The sequence below is a fragment of the Penicillium manginii genome (genome assembly GCF_028828005.1).
Source record: "Penicillium manginii strain IBT 31320 chromosome Unknown utg000007l:1.0-2284322.0:1.0-2285126.0, whole genome shotgun sequence".
NCBI classification, from domain to species: Eukaryota; Fungi; Ascomycota; class Eurotiomycetes; order Eurotiales; family Aspergillaceae; genus Penicillium; species Penicillium manginii.
This window is the reverse complement of record NW_026643108.1, coordinates 1676529-1691551: the sequence shown is the minus strand read 5'-3', so window position 1 is coordinate 1691551 and position 15023 is coordinate 1676529. Positions and strand designations below refer to the sequence as shown.

Sequence of the window (15023 nt, the reverse complement as noted above, 5' to 3'; positions counted from 1 at the left end):
AGTCACATCTTGACATCGTTTCGTCTTTCCGGGATCCAGTACAAACTTGATGCAAACATTGGAAGTAACTGTAGAATTTCCTATTGCAACCCTTTCCCGACCTTGGGTAACTCTCCCAATTACAAGCATTGGAGTGATTATGGGATGAGTGGGTAACTTTTGGGGTTGATGGTATTTGATTGTGAGGAGAAGGACCGGAATCCCCCAGATTCACCATTTTACACCATTTTAGGCGGAGAAAGGATGTTCTATTATTTATTTGCCTGAAAGCCCATCGGTAGATAATACGTAGTACAAGACATACTTCATTCTACTTCCATTACGAAATCTTTGATCGCCTTATTCACCATGTCCGACAAGCCTGAACTTAAGGAGCTCCACGAGCAACTCTTCGAAGAAGGTCTCAAGGTTCGCAGAGCTGTCGTCGGCAACACTTACGTTGACCGATCCCTTGCCAATGGATCAAGTGAATTCGCACGTCCTGCTCAGGAGCTTGTCACAGAATGGTGCTGGGGCCACGTTTGGACACGACCCGGTCTTGAGCGAAAGCAGCGAAGCCTGCTTAGTACGTCATCTCCATATCGCTAATAACATTTCATGCAGAGCTAATCGCATTCAATAGACCTGGGTATGCTTATCGCCCTGAAGGCATGGCCGGAGCTGGCTGTCCACACCCGTGGTGCTATCAACAATGGTCTGACCGAGAAAGAGATCAGTGAGGCTGTCCTGCAGGCTACAATCTACTGTGGTGCCCCTGCTGGACTGGAGGCTTTCAAGATTACAGAGAAGACTATCAAGGAGATGATTGAGAACGGAGAGTACAAGCCATCATGATTTAGAAATTTCTTCGTCGGTTAGCAGGGATTTATCGATACCTGTACTTTAAATCGAATTGAGCAAAACAAATATTTGAACATTTTTACAATCAAGTCCGGAATGTGGACTTTTGACATTTAACATTGGAACCTTGGAATTGAGGGGAATTTGGGGAATTGAAATCCACATGTGCAAGAATGGGTGTGTGGTAGTGGGTAGCTTCTCCCCTCGATCCATCCCGTAAAATGCGGGGATAATAATGCATGTGGGATGAGACGATCTTTCAATTCCCATATATAGACATTTCTTGTCTGACTCGTCTCTTCATTTTCACACCACATCTACCTTGAATCGAAACGTCTGGATCAAGTGAAAGTATGGCGAACACTGTCTCGGTTCATGCTCTACGAGCCGGCTCTTTGACGCTCCCTGAAAAACAATTTCTTACGCCACTTGATGATATCAATAGCAGAAAAACTGTCCCTTCATTGTCATTCCTAGTTCAACATCTCTCACAGTCAACAGCCGAGGTAACTCGCCTATTGTTTGACCTGGGTATCCGTCGGGAGCCGGAGCTTTACCAGGAGAATATTCGTCTCCACACCTTGACAAGAAGGCCCCTCGAGGGTCATCCCAATGTGATCGACTCACTTGCTCTGGGAAATCTGACCAGTTCAGATATCAACCTTATAATCCTATCCCATATACATTGGGATCATGTCGGGATGCCATCCGACTTTCCGGATTCCCATTTCCTGGTGGGCGACGGGTCTCTTTCTCTTCTGGACGGTGACAAGAACGGAGGGATTGGCAGCCACAGTCATTTCGAAAAGGATCTACTTCCTAGAGATCGTGTCTTCCAGTTATGTGGGCCTAACACCTCTCTACAAGCGGATTTTCCCAACAGTCAACGCTCTAAATTGCGCGACCTTTCTCGTCAGCCTTAGAAGAGCCTTGGTCAACTACCACACACGATTGATTTGTTCTCTGACGGGTCAGTGATAATTGTAGACGCGCCAGGTCATCTTCCGGGACACACAAACTTACTCTGTCGGGTGAGCATTGACCCCGTTAAGTACGTATATCTTGCAGGTGACGCTTGTCACGATCAACGTATTCTCACAGGAGAATGCCACATTGCCGAATGGAAAGATTCGAACTTTCCGGGAAAGACCTGCTGCATCCATGCCGATCCTTACAAGGCCATGGAAACCATAAAAATAATTAGACATTTGCAGACGGGAGTTGGTTCTCTTGGAGAAGTGGAGGTTATTTTGGCCCACGATGCAGATTGGGCAGAAGATGCTCAGTCAAGGGGAAGATTCTTCCCAGGCTCGATTTGAGTTCACCCGGCACATCAACCAAGCCCTGGAGACTAGATGTATGCACATATGGCTGATACTTTGGGATATTTAGGTAGATAACCTCAACTTAGAATTCAATGTCATTATCTTCAGGTGAAACTAGAACTTGACGCTGCCGTCTTCGGGACTATAGCGAGTAACATTCAGTGCTCTTTCCAATGTCCCTCTCTATTTCCATGTCCTCCTTTCATATCCCCAACAAAACCCCAAAATGCCTTGTCCTTGTAGCCTTGAGCTTTCCACTCATTTATACTTTCCTTGGGGCTCAAATTATACAAAGGAAGAGTATCAAGGAGGACGTTGTCATGCGCCAGGCAAATGAATACATTGGGGTCTGCATCCAAACATTTCAACTTGTCGACGCTTTGCTGTGCAACCTTCGGGTCTGAGTATGCACTTTTAGGACCAGTTGAAACTTGGAAAAAGTGATCCCTTTGGCCCTCCTTATCGTGGCCTGCACAAGGGCATGCAGGTGCCTGGTTGAATGGTCTGAAAGTGCCCGCGAAATGACAGCAATCTCCGCCCATAAACACGAATATGGACGGGGTAGTTCTTGCAAGACCGCATATATGTCCAACAGCATACTACACGGAAATTGAGGTTAATACTAGTAGCAGGTTTAGGAGTCGGAATACCGTAACCCACCCCCGGAACATCCAGCAAGTAGAAAGAACCATCACCAAAAAAGTCGTGTGCTTTGAAGCCCGCAATCTCATGAGTAAATGTAATTTCACGCAACTTTCGATCTCTATAGAATTTTCAAATTAGTTCATCTTGCACACATGCATGACTGTGTCGCAATTAGTATAGTCTTCTGGGGCGCTGACCGGATATCGCTGTCGAGTATGCGACCGTTTGGATTTTCCGGCCATCCAGGGACGAAAGCATCTGTGAAGCCTGGACCAACCACAATTTCCGTGGTTTTGTCAAAGCGAGTACTATCCCCAATATGATCCCAGTGCCAGTGGCTCCAGATGATTGAATCTGCTCTCAAGTCAGTCTATACACATATGTAGAAGCGGACTCGAAGGAAAGCCTTGACTGTGCACGATATTTAGTATATACCTAAGTCTTTCAAATCAAATCCACCGTCTTCCAAAACGGCATCGACACCCTTTTCCACTTTGAACCAATTGACATGATCGCGAATCATCTTTTGGGTGTACGGTGCACCATTTTCAGGGTCTTGACGAGAACCACAATCGAATAAGACACGTTTCCCTTGAGGTTTATTCTCGACAAGGAAGCAGATTGTTCGCATTCTCATGGTAGAGTCGCTTCCAGAAAATGATGGCTCTATAAATGCATCCGAGTCACAAATCATTTGTAGGGTGGTATCAAGCACCTTGGTCGTCACAGTTGCGGTCGAGGAGGGAAACAAATAGGAAGGTTGGTCGAAAGGGGCCATCTTGAAACACACAGCAGATTCAATGTTGGTTCAGAATATTGCTTCAAACCCTCAATTTGCCCAGTGATTTTGAATGTTGAATATTTCAAATGATCAGAAGAGCACCGCGGAGCTGTTGATCCCTGGATGTCAGATGGAAGGTTGGAGAGAACCTTGGGAGCATGCAATCCTGGAAGCATTCAAATTTTAACTGCCCTGGCATTCAGGCAGCTATTGAAATACATGGATTTGGGAATTTGAGGACCCCAGACACAAATTAAGAGTGCGGAGAAAGGCAAATTCAACGATACTCAGTGTTAGTGCCTCGGCTAGTAAGAGGGGACTTTGCAAATATATAGTCACTACGATATTATACATAGCCAAGAACTTTACCGGCCCTCCAAAGTTGTGAGCCACGCTTAACACTCGATTCCAGGTCATTTAATCTGCCAAATGAATTGAATCCTCACTTCAATGGCTTTTTCTCGAAATACAGAGGGTGTCCCAATATTAAGAAAAATGGGTTCAAAAAGGAGGAAAACTTGGGATGACACGGTTTGTGGATGTGGCGTAAATGTGCAGGGAAATGTATGGGGTAGCGCCTGCACATGTGTTTCCCCAGGCGCCCCTTGGCTATGCGAAAGGCACGAAAGGGTTTCTGTTTCCCAGCACGACTTACAAATTCCAAGGTTTGGGGAAGTCTGGGGAAGAACCTTGATTTCTCCAAAATTCCCCTGTTCACCCTAATACGAATACCACGATGCAAGGCATGCTCCGGAATTACAAGGAGCATTCGGCACAAAATAACCGAATGGGTTATAAAAAGCCCGGTCCGTATTGAGGTATAGAGAAAAATATTATTCTATCTCAATATTCAAATTTCCTTTGATAAGGTTCTTAGCTACTCTTCATAAATCGACGAAATGGAAACCATGAGAGCGGCTGTTTTTAAGGAGGTGGGCAAGATTGTGGTTGAAGACAGGCCCATACCGCAGATAGCGAGTCCTGAAGATGCTATTGTCAAGGTTAAACTCGCAGGTGTCTGTGGAAGTGACCTTCATTGGTATCGTGGACACTAGAAGATCCCCGCAGATTTTATCCCTGGGCATGAATTTGTTGGTACTGTGGCTGCCGTTGGAGATGGTGTAAAAACAGTCAAACCTGGAGATGATGTTGTGGTGAGTACTACTCGTCAATTGAAAGCGAAGGCACTTGTAAAGGGAGACTGCTTATTTGCTGTGTTATCTAAAAGACTCCTTTCACTACCTAATGTGGGGAATGCTTCTACTGCAAACACCAACAGACGAGCCGCTGTGAGAAAAGTCTGCTTTTTGGTAAGTACCTGGGCAGAACAAGATGCGGATGATTTATGACGCTGACATGAATATCCGTCAAGGTAATCGATCTTATGGGATCGGCATCGATGGTGGCCAAGCTGAATATGTGAAGGTCCCCTTTGCTGATACCACACTTGTTCTATCTCCGGAATCTGTGCGCCCGGAGCTGCTTGTCCTTATGTCGGATATTTTCCCTACTGGATATTTCTGCGCTTCAAGGTATTTGAAAAATATGCCTCGGTCTGAAGCTGAAGAAAGTGTGGTGGTTGTCGTAGGCTGTGGACCCGTAGGGATTTGTGCAATCGCAGCCGCACTTACCTGGTGTCCTACTGTCTATGCCGTTGATCTCGTTCCAGAGAGACTGGCCGAGGCAGAAAAGATCGGAGCCAAGGCACTTCTACTTGATGAATCTGTCGAGGCGACGATCAAAGCTGCGACAAATGGTCGCGGGGCTGATGTTGTACTCGAAGTGGTGGGCAACCACGATGCCATGCAACTCAGCTTGGCCATGGTACGTCCGTTTGGGTACATCAGCTGTGTGGGTGTTTATCTTGGCAACTATACCTTCTCTGGCCCTACATTACACGCAAAAAACATGACTATTGCATGGGGTCGTTGTCCAGTCAAGGGGATATTTCAAGAGTCTCTGGATTGTCTCGCCAAGGTCCAAGATAAAGTTGGATTCCTTTGTGACCTCCATATGCCACTGGAGGATGCTTCTCAGGCCTATGAGATTTTCAACCAGCGAAAGGCGCATAAAATTATCCTTGACATGCTTTAAGTGGTATTATAAACGATATTGTTGTCATAGATTATTAGACATCATATGCAGCTCAATCCAAGACAACTCTTTCATACCCGCCAAAAAAAATGCATTCCGAGTTTTGAAAGGTGAGGTACTGTCGGAAGCTCCCCGTACAAATATGGCCCGAGGTCACATGTAGAATTTTAATTTATGAATTTCTCTTTTCCTAATGTAATTTTTGAGTAGTGCAATTTTGGCTGAATCCAAAGCATTTCAATGTCCCAATTTCCCCAATTTCCCCAAAGTCGATCCATGGTTCATAACGACGCTTAACTACATCCGGCAAGGTGCAATGAAAAATGCCCCCCCCTATGGGTGACGTAAGGGGGTATTGGTACGGTAAATACAGTAATAAAATACGTGTCGGAAGAACTAGGCGGAGCGTACGGCAGAATCCAGAGATTACAGACTAGAATAGCTAGCGCAGATTAGGTAACCCTCCATACAAAGTAGGAGGTAAGATACATAGAAATTACATAGATTTCTCGCACCCTATCTTCAGGTTCCCTATTAGGCCTTCACCGCTTCTGACAATACGTCCCCGGGTCCTCACGTGACACTGAGCGTCTTATGGCGGCATCCGACCTTCCAAGATGCTTGCGCCTGTTAGCACAGGATCTCTTCGACGCGGTCATTCCCCACAGGACCCCGGAAGCAAGGAAATTCCAACTAACCCCAGAAAGTGGGGGTGCGCATCCGGGTATAGCCTGTGCCGAGTCCGAGGAACGAACCCGGAAGAGTAGGATATCTGCCCAGGTGCCTTTACGAGCAACCCCGCAAATAACGAGCAGCGTTGCCTTCTTTCATTAACTTGACAACGCAATGCATACGTCCTGCTGCGGCAACACATCAGATGACCATGAGTCCACCTCCTGATACTCAATCGGCCCCCGGTAATACGGAAGATTCTTCTATAGAGGCCAGGCGATTCAAATGTGATACATGTCAGCGCCAGTTCTACCGACGAGAACATCTGCAGCGCCATGAAAGAATACGTTAGCCTAGCCCAATTCCCATTAAATTTCAACACACAGAGGTGCTAAAATCGACTTAGATTTTGGTCATAAGCCATTTCACTGTTCATTTTGTCAGTATTCATGTCGCAGAAGGTCAATCATTCGCCCATCCACTGATAATTTCTTCGACTGACTCGTCAGAAGTGATCTTTTGAACCGCCACGTTAAACTCTCCCATTTGAAGAAATCTTCAAAAGCGAAAAATGCTTCTGCTAGGCAGGAAGAGCTATCTGGTGTGTAACGTACTTCTTGAATTTTTTCTACTAGCAAACTAACCCACCATCTTAGAACATGCAAGTCAGCTGCCATTACCCCAATATGACTCATACACAACAGGAGTGCAGTCAGGGCAGGCAATGCAAGCGGCACCAAGTGAACTGTGTCCACCCCCTGTTCTACCCCAGACCCAACCAGTGGGTCAGCTGCCACCATACACCAATGGCGAAGGTGATGATGCAACGGCGGCATTGATCGAACCTTCTTTCTTAAATGCGGCCAATGATTCGCGATTGTTTCCCTTCAGCTATCTCGACAACGTTTCTCTTCCCCCAATTTTTGACCAACCCGTTCTCTACCCCGGAGTTTCATTTAACGACTCTTTTGTTTCTCCCGTGTTCAGCTCTGATCTCACCCAAGGCGACCATTTTGGCGCTGGCGGCGAGCCCACCGGAGGGATATCAGACGAGATTTTACATAACCAAGCTCCTTTCCTGTCCGCCCCTGAGCCCGAACGTCCGCATGTCAACACTACGCCCTTCCTGCGAGTCTCGCAGGATGACTGGCTGTGGCTCTCTGCGCAAATTTACAATTTCCGTGCGGTTTTACCTGCAGATTTCACTATACCTTCTCGACATGCCATTTCACGATACATGCATGGATTTATGACTGGCTTCCATCCGCACTTCCCCATCATTCACCATCAAACTCTCCATTTCAAAAAAATGGCACCGGAACTTATTTTGGCCCTGGCCGCAGCTGGTAGCCAATATTGCTTGGAGTCACACCAGGGGTTAAATCTCCTCCCCGCCGCGAAGGCCATTGCGATGGAACAATTGCGACAACGTGAGGTTGAGAAAGATGAAACCAATCATATATCTCCTTCATCGTGGACGTTGATTCAATCTCCCAAATCACTTCCCGGCGCAAATCAATCAAATGATGATGGTTCACGTCTCAACGGCGGGGGTTTTGAGCCCAGAAACCACCACGATAATTTGGAAACCATCCAGGCATTGTTTTTCTTAATGGCCATGGCAACTTGGGGAGGTGAGCATCGCTCACTTGTGAGACAAGCCCTTGGCACACAGAGTGTTTTGGCAATGCTTGTTCGCCAGCATGGACTTTCGGAAAATCCCCATGCCCCACCACCCACGAGTTGGGAAGGATGGGCTAGAACCGAGAGTGCTCGCCGAACCAAATTGATCATCTCCGCTTTTTTTAATCTTCATACTCTTGCATTCAATGTACCATGTCCACTCCTCATCACGGATATTCAACTGCGAACACCATGTGCTGAGATGGAGTGGAGGTCCACCGATGCTATCAGTTGGCGAAGAATTCACCAGGATTCAAATGAGGCCCCTCTCTTCCAGGATTGCTTCAATGCGTTGCTCAGCAACACTGGAGTGTTGCCTGTCTTCTCGTCACTGGGCTCACATGTGCTCATCCATGCCTTACTTCAGCGTATTATCACCATTCAACAAGCGGTCAAACTGGTGGATCCTGAAAGCCAGATGGTTTCTGAGGTCACGTCAAGTATGAAGCAAGCTTTGAAAAAATGGCACCTTGCATGGGAGCAAAATCCCGAGTCATCATACAGCCCTCTCGATAAATATGGCCCAATTGCCTTCAATTCAAGAGTAAGCCAGCACCCTGAACTAAGCCTGACAATAGGGCTTTGTTTTTCCTTTGATCGCTGACCATCTTTGCCTAGGCCTTATATCATTTAGCGTTCGTCCGTTTATCGATTGACATCGGGGCAGCCAGCTCTCTTCTCGAAAGAACCGCAGAAGAAATTGCAAAGAAGCTGCACGATGGCCCTAGGCTACAGAAAAGCCCACACCTACTTCTCGCTGCAAAACATGCGGTATGTTGACTTTACTTGACGTGGTGACGTATTATTCGAAATGCTGCGTATAACTCACTGACACATATTATTGGAAGACTACTGCACTATGCTCACCTGTGCAAATGGGGGTGCACTTTGTTGGTCGTGCACCCAGTTGGTCAGTTATGCATGCCGTGTGCTCTCTCGAGTATGCATATGCTTTGAATCGCTTCCTCGAAACATATGCATTGTCCCCAGGAATCTTGCAGGATGAGGAGCGGGCATTGATCGACACGATAAAAGAGACGTTGTGCGAAGTGGAAACTGCACTGCCGGGTGGCAATCCGAAGATCATTGAGACAGAACCTAGAGCCCTTGGTCCTAAAGCGGTCAGAGCGTGGGCCATGATTCTCGAAGGTATGAAGACCTGGAATGCTGTCAGTCTCATCACAAAATGTCTGTCCGCATATGCAGACCTGCTAGAGCAAGCGACCTTCCAAAACACAGCTATGGACATGTGAGATTGAGCAAATGACATAAACCATGTATTCCGATGTTTTCTATCTTTAGTGATAGCACATGGGTCTATTCAAATGTTGAAAGCACTGAATGATGCCACCAATGTACATTATTTGGATGCGGTGCTGCACGCATGGGTAGGAATAATTCCAGACAAGATATAGGTACCTTCTACTTCCTTTTACTACGAGGGGGGGTTGGGGAAGGCTGATGCCCAGGTGGGGCCACAGATGTGCATTGGGTGGGGAACCTCCAGGGCATGAAACATTGAATTCCAACCCTCAATGATGTATTAGAATAGCTCAGGTATTTTGACCGGTTGCGTTAGCTTTTTCCTGGGCAGATTGGTTTAATCAATGCAAGCTCCCCAATCCATAAAGAGCTGGGCTGCTACACATGTGCATATACAAAATAGGTAGTCTGGCTTTTGTGTGACCAAGGTTTGGGGAGACGGGATGTTTTCCCCAATTTAGTTTTGAAGATAAGGAGCTTCCTACCCCAACGAATTTGCTCATCGATTGCCAGTAGCACTCTAGGGCTGTGTATATTCAAACTGACATGTAGTATTAATGATACAAAACTGACCACTATACATGTAACATTTGAAGGGGATAAATAAACGGTAAACCCTTTCCAGCAGCCACATTTGAACAAGCCAAAGGTTCCAATTTCAGCTAAGAAGGTTTACGACATTCCAAGGCACTGTTTTCAGAGTCCACAATTTCCACATCTCACGGATTAGACCTTGTCAATTGAGGTGATACAACAGTCGGCCCGTTATGACGGAAGATTTAGGGTCGCGAGGGAATCTGTTTTCCGCTTTTTCTTGGATTTTTCAGCATTCGGTCACATATTCGGGATCGGGATTAAGTTCTGTTAACACGGCAAGCCGAAAATTTGCAACGGATGTTATTAGCCAATCGGACCACATAACAAATCCGGGTTTCTCGGATGCAGCACGCTTGCTAATTGGTCAATATCGAATGAACTCACAGACTGCCCATCTTTGTCCCGAGTAAATGGCAGCAAATTGCGGAAAAGGAAAGGAGCCAGATTCAAATTCAAAGTATTTAAATAAAATGGAAGACCATTCAAAGAGAGGGAAATATCATCTGAAGTATAGATCGTTTTTGGTATTGAACTCAAATTGTGTATCCAAAAGGCTACGCCTGATAGCGCGATCATTATGAGCTTGGGCCAGGACGCGAAGGTACGTACCATAAAGAAATTCATGGACGGTCTTTAGGTGCACATGTGAGCTAATGGGTTGCTTTATACTAGATGCCTCCCGAGATGGACCTCCCTCTCTATCGAACGAAGGGCCGCGCACTTGGTGTGACTTTCGAACACATGAGCGTACTGGGCGCTGCGGCTAGTGCTGGTGGCATTTTGGACTTACCTTCCTTGATTCTGAAAGTCACGAAGTATCCCGTCGAACTCGCCCTCTCTATGTTTACAAATCGATCCGTTCCGACGAAGCATATTGTGCAGGATGTCAGTGGTGTTCTTTACCCCGGAGAGACAATGCTTGTCCTTGGTCGTCCGGGATCGGGCTGCTCAACGGTTCTCAAGGCTCTCGCAAACAACCACTCCTCCTTTGTTGACGTTCAAGGACGCATCTCCTATGGCAACATTTCGTCTGAAGAGATGGCCCACAACTTTTGTTCCGAAACTGTTTATGCGGGGGAGGATGACATTCACTTCCCGACACTCTCCACCAAGAACACGATTGAATTCGGCTACACACTCCGCAAACCGGTCACAGAGGAGCAATCGGACTCTGAGTTTGCTGCCGAGCAGACAAGAAAGATACTGAGCTCGTTGGGAATTGGACACACCAAGGACACCGTTGTTGGAGACGCGTTCATTAGAGGTGTTTCTGGAGGCGAGCGCAAACGCATTACCCTGGCTGAAGCACTATCGATCAATTCAGCTTACGGATCCTGGGATAATCCCATTCGAGGACTGGACAGCTCATCCGCGACACAGTTTCTTCGCTTGTTGAAAAATATTTCAAGAAAAACTGGCATGTCCAACTGTGTTTCCCTCTATCAAGCATCTGAAACCATGTACCAGGAATGCTTTGATCGAGTCATGGTCCTTTATGATGGACAGATGATCTTTTGTGGCAAAGCGGATGAGGCAAAACAGTATTTTGAAGATCTCGGATTTGAGTACTTAGGACGTCAGACAACTCCCGACTTCCTCACCGCAGTGACATCTCCTCTTGAGCGAAGAATTCGCCCGGGGTTCCAATCGGTCCCCCAAGATGCCGAGTCAATGGCCAAGGCCTTTCGCAACAGCGAGAATTACCGTCGCCTGAATATCGATATTGCTTCCTACTACACGCAAATCGCTGATAATTCTGAGTACACCCAATCCTTCAAAGAAGAGTCCCAAAGCATTCGATCAAAACATGCTGTTTCAAAAGCGATTGCCCCTCGGTCCATCATCAAGCAAACCTATTCCGCTGCCATCCGATACTATCAGCTTCTATGGGGTGATCGTCGTACATTCTACACCGTCCTCGCTTTCAATGCAATCAATGCTGTTCTTAATGGGTCCGCCTACTACATGGCGCCAAAGACTGCGACCGGATCGTTCGAGAAAAGCGGCGCTCTCTTCTTTTCTCTCATTTATTTCTTTCTCAACGCCCTCGCTGAAACTTCTGCCACCGTCAACTCTCGCGCTGTTCTTCTCAAGCAAATGAGATACGGATTCTTACATCCGGTATCCTATGTCATTGCTCAAACCATTGCGGATATCCCTGTCGCTGCATTTCAAACCATCGTTTTCTCCTGTCTCTATTATTTCATGCTGGGCCTGGCCAAAACTGCTTCAGACTTCTGGACATTTTTTGCATTCGTTTTCGTCCACTACGGTGGTGTGCAAGCCATGTTTCGAATGATAGGAGCTTGGTCTCCAAACCTCAGTGTGGCGTTGTTGTTGGCTGGTAGTGGAATGCCGGTCGCACTGTTGTATTCCGGCTACGCTCCTACCATTCCCACCATGCACCGCTGGGGATCCTGGATACGAAGAATCAGTCCTTCCCCATGGGCTCTTGAGGCGCTAATGGCTAATGAATTCATGGACATAGACCTCCACTGTACCGAGTCACAGATGGTGCCGTCCGGACCTGGCTACGAGGACATCAAATACCAGGGCTGTACTATCTCCGGTAGTACCGAAGGTTCTGATGTTGTTTCTGGAACTACATACCTCACCCATGTTTACCAATACTTCCCCTCTCATATCTGGCGCAACTTTGGCATCCTCATCGCGTTCTGGGCTCTTTACACTGTTATTGCTGCAGTTGGACTTGCTGTGATGACCCGGGAGACCAGCGGCTCTTACGGTCGCATTTTCAAAAAGGTTTCGTACCCAGACTCTGCTTCCAGTATCTCGACCAAGATCGAGAGTGAAGGAACCAGCACGACCGATTTGCATTCCTCGTCCGAGACTGAACTGGAAGCGGCAGGCAACGAAAAGAACGAGGAGGAGCCTCGGATTTCATTCACTTTCAATCAGCTGAGCTACCACGTCAATATCGGATCTTCTGAAAAGCAGCTGCTTACTGAAGTCAGTGGGTATGTTCGCTCTGGGCAACTCACAGCTCTGATGGGTGCCTCCGGTGCAGGAAAGACAACACTTCTTGATACCATCTCTCAACGAAAGTCCGAGGGCCGCGTGGAGGGAGAATTGTTGTTGAATGGAAAGCCTTTGGATCGCACTTTTGCTCGTTCTTGTGGATTTGTCTTGCAGCAAGACGTGCACGAACCCACTGCGACAGTACGGGAAGCTTTGCAATTCTCTGCCCGCCTCAGACAACCCGCGGATGTCCCCGAGTCTGAAAAGATGGCATACGTTGAACATGTCATTAGGCTTCTCGATCTCGAATCTCTCGCAGAAGCTCTTGTTGGAGGCGTCGGTGATGGCCAGCTCAGCGTGGAGGAACGGAAACGAGTGACAATCGGCGTTGAGCTAGCTGCTCGCCCTTCTGCCCTTCTCTTCCTCGACGAACCCACATCTGGTCTTGATAGTCAAGCTGCTTACTCTTTGGTCTCCTTCTTGAAAAGGATTGCATCCGAAGGCCTGCCTATCGTCTGCACCATTCATCAACCATCTGGAGTTTTGTTCGATATGTTCGATCATGTTCTGCTTCTTGCACCTGGTGGAAAAACTGTTTTCTTTGGAGAGACAGGTGAACGGTCTGTGAAGGTTGCGGAGTACTTTGCGAAATATGGTGCCATCATTGGCGAAGATGATAACCCTGCCGAATTTATCCTGGACACTGTTACTGAAAAAGAGAGCACAAGAGACTGGCCAGCTACCTGGAATGAGTCCGCCGAGCGAAACAACTTGCAAAGCAAGATTGCCCACTTGAACGAAAAAGCAGCGATGTGTTCGAATCAGAGTGAGACTTCTGACCAGAAACAATACGCTCTTCCAATCTGTGACCAAATGCTTTACCTTACCAAGCGCCACTGGATCGCTATTTGGAGAAACGGCCCCTACAACTTTAGCAGGCTTTTCAAAGCAATCTTCTGTGAGATGTTCATCGCTTTCAGTTTTTTCATGGCAAAGTCAGACATTCAAGGATTGCAAAACCACATGCTGACACTCCTGCTACTGTCTTGGATTATTCCTGCAACCGCTGCCGATATCCAAAGTATCTGGTTCCAGAAATGGGCGATTTTCTCTGCTCGCGAAAAGAATGGGATATATAAATGGAGCACGCTCCTTACTGCCTTGATTGTTGTCGAGATCCCTTGGCAAATCGGCTTCTATACGATTGTTTACCTTTGCAGCTACTGGACTGTGGGCTTCCCGAACAACCCAACCCTCGCCGGATTCCAATACTTTATGTTCTTGCTGTTGTCATTTTTTGGAACGGGGTACTCCTACCTCCTCGCTGCCTTATTTCCCAACGCTACCATGGCAAGTTACGCCAACTCCTTGTTTTGGGTTCTTCTGATGCTCTTTTCGGGTGTTCTGGTGCCACATTCGGCGATGAACACGTTCTATAAGCCATGGCTGTTTTGGGTAGATCCCATGCGATACTTTTTTGGTGGTAGCGTGGCAAACATTTTGCACGGAGTCAAGGCAACATGCTCCTCCGGTGATTTCACTCTTTTCAATCCACCATCCGGACAAACTTGTGTGGAATACGCATCATCGTTCCTTGCTTCATCTACCGGTTACCTGGAGAACCCAAATAGCACTGCCGAGTGCGCTTACTGTCCTTATACTACTGGCGATGACTACACAGCAACTCTGGATTACTACTACAAGGACAAGTGGCGCGATTTTGCTGTTTTCCTTGGATTCTGTCTTACCAATGTTGCCTGCCTGTACATCATCATGTGGTTCAGACAGGGTAGATCGCAGCGATAAGCTCTTGTAACTTGAAGCTATGCGCAAAATTTCCGTCTCTTTCACATCCGCTCCTATTGAGATGTTCTTAACACCCGTGCAATTGACAGTGACTGCATGGACGTTGACATTCAAGGATAACTGGTATATGCCCTCGGCACCTCAATTTCCTTATATTCTTTCATACCTGGAAACTTTCTTGAACGTTGAAGTTTCTATTTCATTAGCTATTTAGTACCTACAAAACTCATAATATGATATGAGCGATCATCAAACCTTTCAAATTTTCTAAGTTTTCACGTATATAATCCAACATTTGAATCCCATAGTCAATTATATCTACCGTTAAGAACCGTAAC

The 15023-nt window shown here is 46.9% G+C and overlaps 6 protein-coding genes across 6 annotated transcripts; 5 read left to right on the top strand and 1 right to left on the bottom strand.

The window, feature by feature from the left end:
- Positions 1-348: 348 nt before the first annotated feature.
- N7533_010498 (uncharacterized protein) lies at positions 349-834 on the top strand (the record flags this gene model as incomplete). Its single annotated transcript, XM_057107148.1, has 2 exons — positions 349-565; positions 623-834. The coding sequence occupies 2 exons, from the start codon at positions 349-351 to the stop codon at positions 832-834; spliced, it is 429 nt and encodes a 142-aa protein (XP_056956365.1).
- Positions 835-1193: 359 nt separating this feature from the next.
- On the top strand, positions 1194-1763 carry N7533_010497 (uncharacterized protein; the record flags this gene model as incomplete). The annotated part of the gene is made up of 1 exon (XM_057107147.1): positions 1194-1763. One exon carries the CDS (start codon positions 1194-1196, stop codon positions 1761-1763), a length of 570 nt encoding a protein of 189 aa, XP_056956364.1.
- Positions 1764-2323: 560 nt separating this feature from the next.
- On the bottom strand, positions 2324-3588 carry N7533_010496 (MBL fold metallo-hydrolase; the record flags this gene model as incomplete). Its single annotated transcript, XM_057107146.1, has 4 exons — positions 2324-2764; positions 2826-2928; positions 3008-3164; positions 3246-3588. The coding sequence occupies 4 exons, from the start codon at positions 3586-3588 to the stop codon at positions 2324-2326; spliced, it is 1044 nt and encodes a 347-aa protein (XP_056956363.1).
- Positions 3589-4490: 902 nt separating this feature from the next.
- N7533_010495 (uncharacterized protein) lies at positions 4491-5685 on the top strand (the record flags this gene model as incomplete). Its single annotated transcript, XM_057107145.1, has 3 exons — positions 4491-4635; positions 4660-4905; positions 4964-5685. The coding sequence occupies 3 exons, from the start codon at positions 4491-4493 to the stop codon at positions 5683-5685; spliced, it is 1113 nt and encodes a 370-aa protein (XP_056956362.1).
- Positions 5686-7081: 1396 nt separating this feature from the next.
- N7533_010494 (fungal specific transcription factor domain-containing protein) lies at positions 7082-9293 on the top strand (the record flags this gene model as incomplete). Its single annotated transcript, XM_057107144.1, has 3 exons — positions 7082-8584; positions 8659-8811; positions 8889-9293. 3 exons carry the CDS (start codon positions 7082-7084, stop codon positions 9291-9293), a joined length of 2061 nt encoding a protein of 686 aa, XP_056956361.1.
- Positions 9294-10584: 1291 nt separating this feature from the next.
- Positions 10585-14685, top strand: N7533_010493 (uncharacterized protein; the record flags this gene model as incomplete). The annotated part of the gene is made up of 1 exon (XM_057107143.1): positions 10585-14685. The coding sequence occupies one exon, from the start codon at positions 10585-10587 to the stop codon at positions 14683-14685; it is 4101 nt and encodes a 1366-aa protein (XP_056956360.1).
- Between the last annotated feature and the right edge of the window lie 338 nt (positions 14686-15023).